Below are 9,857 nucleotides of genomic sequence, written 5' to 3' on the forward strand. Positions count from 1 at the left end.
AAAGCATATATGGATAATGAAAGCATAGATGGATAATGAGATGTCTTTAGGTCAGATAAAATTGACTTTCGCTGGGTATAAATTAGTGCCTCTGACCTAACTCGAATCCAGTCAGTCAGACTTTGTCTCCTTCAACTAGACTAAATTGGAAGGCTTATGATCCAGTAGGGTTATTTAGTGGTTACGTGGAAGTCGAGTAAAAGAGAATATGAGAAAAATGGAGTAATTATAATTCTCAGTTAAATTTTGAAGATTACTTCATGAACTCAAATAAACCCCCGACCTCCTATTCCAATCTCAACATGCTTCCAACAGCATGTGTCGACCCCCTGTCAGTGGAATGCCGACTGCGACCGGGCCCTGGAAGAGTTGAAGACTTACTTAACCCAACTTCCCCGACTGGCAAAGGCGCTCCCGGGTGAACCGCTCCTGATGTACCTTTCTACCACTGACTCGGCAGTCAGCTCGGTTCTGGTAAAGGAGGAGGAGCAGGGCCAGCAACCGGTATATTTCTTCAGTCGGCTGTTGAAGGACGCCGAGACCCGATATACCAGCTTGGAAAAGCTGGCCTGGACGGTAGTCTTGTCGACTCGGCGGCTTCGGCCTTACTTCCTCTCTCACCCGGTGACGGTCTTGACCAACAGTAACTTGGGAAAAGTGCTTACTCAACCCGAGTTCTCGGGACGCCTGGCGAAATGGACGATGGAGCTCAGCCAATACGACATTCATTACCATCCTCGCGTGGCCATCAAAGCGCAGGCATTGCGGATTTCCTAGCGGAAGCACACCAAGGCGAAGCCGAAGAAGAATGGAAAGCATATGTCGATGGTGCTGCCAACAAGCAAGGAAGTGGAGTCGGGGTAGTCTTGGTCTCTCCAAAAGGGGAAGAAATACGGCTGGCCGTACGGCTGGGTTTCAGGGCGTCAAACAACGAGGCCGAGTACGAGGCAGTTCTCATGGGCCTGCAGGCAGCCAGAAGAGTCGGGGCTATCCGAGTGCAGCTCCTTTCGGACTCCCAGTTGGTGTCCTAGCAAGTCGAGGGGAACTACGAGATCAAGAATGATCGGCTCCGTCGCTACGCGGAGGCCTTTGCAAAATTGAAGATGGAGTTCAAGGAGGTTAAACTCAACAAGATTCCCCGAGGCGAGAACAGCAAGGCTGACGAGCTAGCCAGAGCTTGGCGAGCTCAGTTACTCGAATGGACGGAAGAGAAGCCGATCACGCAAGTGGCTTGGATAGCTCAGATAGATCAACCCCCCAAGACGATCGACCCGGACGACTGGAGGAAGCCGATACTCACCTTCCTCCAAACTGGTGGAGTGCCTGGCGATCCCGAGCAAGCCCGCCTCCTCAAAAGACGTGCCACCCGATTCACGCTGATAGGAGAGCAATTGTACCGCCGAGCCTTCTCGGCCATTACTCAAGTGTCTCGGTCCCGAAGACGCCGAGTATGTATTAAAGGAGTCCCACCCAGGGATGTTGTGGTACTCAATGCAGGAGGACGATCCCTGGCCCGGAAGATCCTCTTAGCTGGTTACTCTGGCCGACTCTCCAGGCGGACGCGGCGAAATTGGTGTCCACTTGCCTCCACTGCCAAAAGTACCAGCCGTTCCAAAGACAACCAACACAGCAATTGAAGACGGCCACCACTTCGTGCCCGTTCGACCAATGGGGGATGGATATAGTCGGGCCCTTCCCGATCGGACCTCAGCGGAAGAAGTTCTTGTTAGTGGCAGTCAAGTACTTCTCGAAGTGGGTGGAAGCTGAAGCCTTGGCCCGAATCACTGAAGAGGGGGTGCTCAAATTCCTATGGAAGAACATCGTGTGCCGATACGGCATCCCGCAGCGGCTCGTCTCGGACAACGGGCGGCAGTTTCAAGGCAGAAAGATCCAGGAATGGTGCAAAGGACTCGGCATCCAGCAAGCCTTCACTTCGGTGGCTTATCCGCAAAGCAACGGCCAGACCGAAGTCGTCAATCGGGAAATAGTGCGAGGGCTGAAGACTAAGCTGGACCACGAAGGCGGCAGTTGGGTGGAAGAGCTACCTTGCGTCCTTTGGGCATACCGCACCACTCCGAAAGAAAGCACTGGGCTTACCCCGTTCCACTTAGTGTATGGGGGGGAAGCCGTAGTTCCCATGGAGGTAGGAGTCGAGTCGGACCGTCGACAACACTATGGCGCCGACAACGACGGCAAGCGACTCATGGAGCTGGATCTCATATCCGAGACCCGAGACCAAGCAGCCGCTCGGTTCGACCGCTTACCGACAGCGCATGTGCAGTACTTACAATCGGCGAGTCATCCCTCGAGCCTTTCAAGTGGGAGACTTAGTTTGGAAGAAGGTCAAGCCCGTAGGAGAAGTCGTCGGCAAGCTTGAACCCCCCTGGGAAGGCCCCTATCGAGTAGTCAAGAAGACCAGCTCGGGCGCGTACCACCTAGCGGACTCGGCCGGGAAAGAGTTGGTGCGACCTTGGAGCTCCACTCACCTTCAACCTTACCGGACTTAGCCACTAAGCGGAAGTTTTTCCTCCTCATGATCGCCTGTATCCTTGGCTGTAATCAAAGCTGATAATGAAATCCGACTTTTTCAGGCGTCACTCAACTTCTCAAGGTTCCTAACTCTCCCGACTCAGACATAGTCGGGATCGAGCAATCAGGTCTCGGACCTGCTCCTTCAACAATTGCCCTGCTAAGGGTCCTAACTCTCCCGACTCGGACATAGTCGGGATCGAGCAATCAGGTCTCGGACGCTTCATCAACAATTGCCCTTCTAAGTGTCTGCCAACTCTCCCGCCTCGGACATAGTCGGGATCGAGCAATCAGGTCTCGGACCTGCTCCATCAACAATTGCCCTTCTTGAAGTGCTCCAACTCTCCCGCCTCGGACATAGTCGGGATCGAGCAATCAGGTCTCGGACCTGCTCCTTCAACAATTGCCCTTCTTCAGGGTCCTAACTCTCCCGACTCTGACATAGTCGGGATCGAGCAATCAGGTCTCGGACCTGCTCCTTCAACAATTGCCCTGCTAAGGGTCCTAACTCTCCCGCCTTGGACATAGTCGGGATCGAGCAATCAGGTCTCGGACCTGCTCTTTCAGCAATTGCCCTTCTCAGGTTCCTAACTCTCCCGACTCGGACATAGTCAGGATCGAGCAATCAGGTCTCGGACCTGCTCCTTCAACAATTGCCCTTCTAAGGGTCCTAACTCGCCCGACTCCTTCGACTCTGGTCTCGGACCTGCTCCTTAGACTCGGACGCAGTCGGATTGGCTTAGCACTTCAAAAATGTCAGGTTCAAAATTCAACACGAATACTCGGCAAAGGACAATGCAACAGAGGCTTTCATTCAACTTCAAAAGGAAAGAGAAGTACAAAAAGAGAAGTACAAAAAGGCCCCGAGTGGGAAGTACATAGCCTAGCGGCCCCTCCGGACCTCTTCCGGCAGCGCCGCCCACACTTTCTCGATATCCAAGAACTCCAGCGAGGTTCCTTCTGGAAACAGGCCAGCTTCGTACACTTGATTCAGCGCCCCATCATAGCCGTACTCCAACATCCGGGCAGTCTTCTCCTGATATTGGTCAAAATATTCTCGAGACGACAGCCAGGCTTCTTGGGCTGCCTTTACTCGCTCGGGCTCTTTCTCCTTGTAGGCGGCGAACTCGTCCTCTACAACTTTCTTCTCCACGGCCAAGTCCTCCGCCCTTTTCTTCCAGGTGGCCGAATCCTCGAGCGCCCGAGACAACTCCTTGCCTCTCTGAACCAGCTGCTCTCGGGTTTGCCTCAGGTCTTCTTGCTCTTTAGCCCGAGCCGAGGCGGTCTCTTGCTCAAAGGCCTCCGCCTTCTCCTGAGCCTTCAGCAATTCGGCTCGGTACTGGGCGGCCTCCTCACCACTCTTGGCCGCGGCTGCCTTTGCCTCCGCTAATGCCTGCTCGCGAGCGGCCACCCGAGCCTTTATGGCTTGCAGCTGCTGGTCGATCACCTTGACCTCGCGATTCAGGAAGGAAACGGGTGTGCATCTCCATATGCTCAACCCATATCTACATAAGTAAGTCAGTTAGCGACCAAGGGACACAAGAAAACAACAAGCTAAGGGAAAGCAGAAACACTCACCCGCAAAATGTGGAAATTCCCCCGGTAGCTCAGCTCGGAGGTATTGATCCCCCGGAAGGAGTCAGTGTTCCGGATCGCTCGGACCCGTGTCATCAGATCCTGCACCTCTGCCGGGTCGAAGGGCTCATCGGCGGCCACTCGAGTCAGAGGCAGCTTGTAGAAAGTCGGCTCCGGCCGTCGAAGGGCGTCGGAGCCCCGAGCCAGCCGACCCCAAGCTGGTCGGCATTGCAGCTCTCGAGGAAGATCCTCCAGTCGGGGGTACACCTTCCTCGGTCGGCCCCTCGGCCTGGGAAGCCATAGTCGTCCCGGCGGCTTCGGTTGTCGGAACCGGCTCGGACTGCGGCGGTACCGCTCCAGCAGAAGTAACGGCGCCCCCACGGCGCCCAACTCCACGGTCGCCACTTCAGTCGGAGCCGGCGGTACCAAGGAAGTGGTCTCCTGGCCCCGGTCGGACACACTCGCGCCAGCAGCACTCGAGGCAGGAAGATGCCCCTTGGACGCCTTGGAACTCTTCGAGCCGCTTCTCCTCGCGGCGAATCGGGCTGGACTTCTTCGAACGCTTCCCTTCACGGTCGGGCGAGCGGGAGCGGCGATGCTTCTTCTTGTGGGAAGAGGAGGACTTCTTTGATCGACCCTCCCCCTCCGCTGTCTCTTTGCCTTTGCTGGCCGAAGGAGGCACGTCCCTCGGCTCCGCAATCACCGGCTCTTCTTCCCGAGTGGAGGTCTCGGGCTCAGCAGATGCGGGAAGACGGCCCTCCCCTTCGGGCACCACCGTCGCCAGCGGTTCCACTAACTCGGGCTCGGGGGCAGCAGAAGGCCCAGCTGCCTCTACGGTGGCCGGTTTCTTCGGGGTGACCAGCGCCTCCAGGTGCGCCCGAGTCCACTTCAAGCACTTGTTCGTTGAAGCATCCATCCAAACGTCGTCTGCAAGAAAGAAGAAAGCTAAGTTAGTCATTACAGAAGTCCGAGTAAATAAACAACTTACCGAGTGCCGCCGGAAGCTCGGCAGCGACGGGACTCAAGCCGGCCCGGAAGAGAAGCCCTTCTTCCCCGACTAGCTTGGTGACGTCAAATTGAAGGCCCTTCAGCACTTCAAAAGCATCTATGTAGACTTTGTTTTTCTTGTAATTCTTCAAGACGGGCAAGGCTGGAAGCTTCTGCCCTGCCACTCAGTCGGGAACTCGAAAGGACTCGAGAAACGTAGAAAGAATTGGGGATGTCATCCCTTGTTGGAAGACGGATACGCAGTTAGGAAAGGAAGGCCCGGTCTCGAGTTGAAGAAGAACACGCCCTCCTTCTTCATCTTCTTCGGGTAAAGAAAAAATGGAAAACCGCGGGGTCTAAGGGAATGCGGTACATCCGGAAGACTAAGACGACTCCACAGAGGAGCCGGAAGGAGTTTGGTGCTAGCTGATTCAGGGGGAGCTGGAAGTACTCGGCCACTTCCTGGAAGAAGGCCGGAATCGGGAATCTGAGTCCCCCCTCTAGCTGACCCTGGAAAAAGGTGACGCAACCGGGTGGGGGAGCGTGGAGACGATGGTGACTCTCGGGGACCTCGATCCTATACTCACTCGGGATTTCGTACTTCAGACGAATCTTCGAGCGGGATCTCTCGGTGAAGGTAGTGACTCGGGACTCGTACCAAGGTCCTGGGGCTGGGACACTCGCAGACGGTGTGTCCGCTGACGGAACACTCACGGATGTCACGTCCATTGACGGCACAGAACCCTCAGAAACCATCGCTACCAACCGGAGAAGACCTAGAGGGACGCTACTAAGGAAAGGAAAAGGGACTCAGCGAGAGAAGAAGGCTTACTTGATGCAAGAAGGGAAGGAAGCGGCGACGAGAAGAGAACCGGAGAGGACGCAGAGAAGAAGATAAAGACGGCCAGGGAGGCGCTGTGCGCCAAGCCCTCCCCTACTTATACTAAACCCTAGAGAAGCTCAGCCGTCCGATCAGATAGACGAAAAAAGGCGGGATCTCTCACGGAGACCGTCCGATGATGCACGTTACCGAGGCGGGATACGGTGCAATTATGGCGACGATTCGGTTGTCCCATCGGACACCCCGCCGCAGTAACCCGCACCATGCCGATCACGTGCGCGCCGGCCGAATCATCCAATGTCCCCCCGACACGTGGCAGCTTCCAATGGTGGCCTGTTGCAGGGATATCAACCGGCGCAACTCGACTCGGACTCGGTCTAGTCAGTCGAACACATGTCTCCTTCGACTAGACTAGTGGGGAGGCTAGTGTTACGGGCGTGAAGATACGGGTCCGGATCCGACCGAGAGACACGGCCGAGTCGAGTCAATCATCCGGGGCAGTCGGCTGGAGCATTGGGGCCCGGATCCGGGTCCCGGAGTAACCGCCCGAGAAGTCTACACCCCAGCCCGATAGCCCGGGTCATCCGCCGAGTATATGAGTAACCTTACAGAGCCGACTCCCGGATAATCCGGGTGAGTAGTGTACCCGACCAGTCCTGAGAAGTCGGAGCTCACCAGCATGTGTCACAGATAGTCCTGCCAAGCCGATGCCCGGATAGTCCGACTGGACAGCGTGCCCGACTCGATCCAAGGAGTCGGGGCTGAATCGTACGTTCTGTCTCTGACCACTCCCTCTCCTGTCCTACTGACCACTCCAGCTGACAAGCACGCCGCCAGGCATGGCCACGCGCCGTCTCGGCGTACGACACTGTCCACGGTGTACCTCCTCATTAAAGACGGCACTCCTCCCAGGTACGGAGAGTACCTTCAAGGTAAGGTCCACCTTGCCTCGTCCGTGGTACGGACCGACTCACCCTTATATAAGGCGAGCCCCTGCGGAGGGGCGAGGTATGTGCTCACTGTTTCTCACTTTTCTCCACTCTCGTTTTCTCTCCTGCCGTCACTGACTTAAGCATCGGAGTGGTCTCGCCGGCCCCGCCGGCCGTCCATCTCACGGTGTCTGTGGTTGCAGGTCTTCGGCGATCGTCAGCCAGTCTCTCCAACAGCATATGTCAACCTCCTACTCTGATCTCGGTACACTTCCTACAGCATGTGCCGACCTCCTACTCTGGTCTTAGTATGCTTCCTACAGCATGTGCCGACCTCCTGCTCCAGTCTCGGCATGCTTCCTACAGCATGTGTTGACCTCCTACTCCAATCTCGGCATGCTTCCAACAGCATGTGCCGACCACCTGCTCTGGTCTCGGCATGCTTCCAATAGTATGTGTTGACCTCCTGCTCCGATCTCGGTACGCTTCCTATAGCATGTGCCGACCTCCTACTTCGATCTCGGTATGTTTCCTACAGCATGTGTCGACCTCCTGCCCGGATCTCGCATGTGCCGACCTCCTGCTCCAATCTCGGTATGCTTTCTACAACATGTGCAGACCTCCTGCTCCGGCATCGGCATACTTCCTACATCCGAGGCCAACCACCAGCACGTGATTCTTATCTAAAGACGTGGTCATTCCGTCTAAATCGGGGAGCACAGAACCAATTCTTCCGTAGAAGTGAGAACACATTCTCAAATATATAAACGAATAGAATCTTTCTAGAACAGAACAAGTATGTCAGAATATTTCTTAAACGGATGGTAATATTTTGGAAATCAACTACTATAAAAAGGTAATCCATGCCCATAGGTATAGGTACGCACACATCTACCATAATCCCCCCAAGTCATTAAACTCCGTCTTCGCGTCGAACCCTAATTCGAGCGTCGGAGTGGCTTGCCAGGACCCTCTTCCGACGCCATTCTAACTCTCTTTTTGAGTGCTTTGTAGGTTTCTTCTTCTCCTTCCGCAACTTCCTCCCGGGATCGTGCACGTCGGCAATCCTTGAACTAGTGTTGGAATCATTCACAGTGTATTGGCCGGAACAAAACATAATAATTGAGAGATGTTGTGAGCATTGTGTGATTCATCAAAAACTCTATAGGCTAACAAATATTTTTGAATTTCATAGGAGTTATCGATCCAATGGCAAGTCATACCAGTATATGAATATGTTTATTAATGATCACTCCAAATATCAGAATATAAAGAAATTTTATTATTTAATTTACTAAATTCTTCAATTAAAATTTTTTCCCTTGCTTTACTAATCTTTTAATTGTACGAGTAAATATTATTCGAGGAACACATTTATAAATAGTTTAAGTGATTCTTGACAAAATTCTTTAAAAGTGCATTTAGATCCAAAATAAAATAAAGATATTCTAGAAAACAAATCTAGCTAACGATTCATTTAATTTATTATCAGAATACATAAATAAATCAGAATTGGTACCTCCACTAGTCGAGAAAAATATGGATAATTCCATTTGAGAACATTCAATTCTATATTCCGTCAAGTGCTTCATTTCGACGTGTCATTTTAATGACTAATAGTTGTCGCTTGCTTGGAATTTGTAAGAGACATTGCAATGCTTACATTTTACATGTAATTCTTAAACGAAAGAGTGACATTCTCAAAATATTTAGTAAAACTAGACGATTTTAAAGGAAGAGCATCCCGAACCTTAGAAGTATTATAATCAGTACTTCTTTGTGTCTTGCGTATCAGAACTTGTTTAGGCTCATTATTGATAAATTGAATATTGTGATCCTCATTTGAATTGACTATTTCTAAGGCTATAAACAAGCTGAGTCAAGACAAACTTTGGGGTGTTCAAGCTTGTTTGATAAGGTAACCAAGTCAAGTCAAGCCAATCCTAAAATGAACCGAGTCATTGATTGTTCAAGCTTAGCTTGATTTATTTTTTATGAGCTTGAGCTTGGTTCAAGTTTGACTTGATTGTTTGAAACTTTTTTGATTGGTTATTGAACTTGATAATTCAAACTTATTTGTTCATTTTAAAAGTTTATTTATTTTTTTAGCATGTTAATAAGAGTTTTATCAATGAAGATGGTTCGTGATGGTTTGTGAACATTGTTCACTAATACTATTCACAAACTTTATTCACGAATATTAAAGAGTTGAACACATATGTATTCAAGCTTATTTATTTAATTGATCATGTATATATTAAACAAACATAAACAAGCTTTTATCAAATCTAACACAAAATTTATTCATGAACATTCAATTCATTTACATCCCTAATTATTTCCTTACCTGTTCGAATAACTGGCCCAATGACCTGGTTATGGGACCAGGCAAGTCATCCTTGAAAGTGTTTAATAATTTAGCACATTTCATTTTTGCCCATCAATTTTTAAAATTTCATATTTATAATTTTCCCTTATATTTTTTAAATTATTAAAAACAAGACAAAAAGGAGACTTTCCTCGATCGTAATAAAACAAAGAAACAAAAAAAAATCTACTTTGACGACGACAAACCTCTTTATTAGCAATCGTCTAGTACAGTGTGCGATAACTTACTATCAGGGCTAGTAGATTAAAAAACTCTATTTTGGACTTCAAAATTGGTGGGCTGTGCATTCAATTAACAAGGAGGCTTGCTTCTTAAGAGTCAACTATTATCAGCCATAGGCTTGTACCAATTATTATTGTCTTCTAGATTAATATATTGTATACCCTGAAAACTATTATTATATTTCTTGTGTGACTAAAAATATTATTTAGTATCTTGTATGGCCAAATGAAATTTCACATTTTTATCTAAGAGTAAAAGTTATTCATTTTTATATAATTGATGTCATTATGTAGCCATTGAAATTTATAGTGATTTGTATGTTCAACATTTTTGACATTTTAATGTATCACATGGAGACCAAATGCCTCAAGACAAGTGGTCTAAA

The 9,857-nt window shown here is 50.2% G+C and overlaps 1 protein-coding gene across 1 annotated transcript; it reads left to right on the plus strand.

Annotated features, from left to right (window-relative positions):
• Positions 1-695: 695 nt before the first annotated feature.
• Positions 696-2,377, plus strand: LOC141812342 (uncharacterized). Its single transcript, XM_074700382.1, has 3 exons — positions 696-980; positions 1,032-1,393; positions 1,498-2,377. Exons 1-3 carry the CDS (start codon positions 696-698, stop codon positions 2,375-2,377), a joined length of 1,527 nt encoding a protein of 508 aa, XP_074556483.1.
• Positions 2,378-9,857: the final 7,480 nt, after the last annotated feature.

The sequence above is a fragment of the Curcuma longa genome, chromosome 18, assembly GCF_044706935.1.
Source record: "Curcuma longa cultivar G26 ecotype Majalengka, Jawa Barat chromosome 18, ITB_CL_G26_1.1, whole genome shotgun sequence".
NCBI classification, from domain to species: domain Eukaryota; kingdom Viridiplantae; phylum Streptophyta; class Magnoliopsida; order Zingiberales; family Zingiberaceae; genus Curcuma; species Curcuma longa.

What these genes read in the sequence shown, in the direction of transcription:
- LOC141812342 (XM_074700382.1), top strand. Translation starts at nt 696, where the DNA reads ATGGACGATGGAGCTCAGCCAATACGACATTCATTACCATCCTCGCGT. An exon ending in GCCTGCAGGCAGCCAGAAGA is followed by an intron (nt 981 to 1,031) that starts GTCGGGGCTATC and finishes TTGGTGTCCTAG; the next exon opens with CAAGTCGAGGGGAACTACGA. An exon ending in ACGCTGATAGGAGAGCAATT is followed by an intron (nt 1,394 to 1,497) that starts GTACCGCCGAGC and finishes TACTCAATGCAG; the next exon opens with GAGGACGATCCCTGGCCCGG.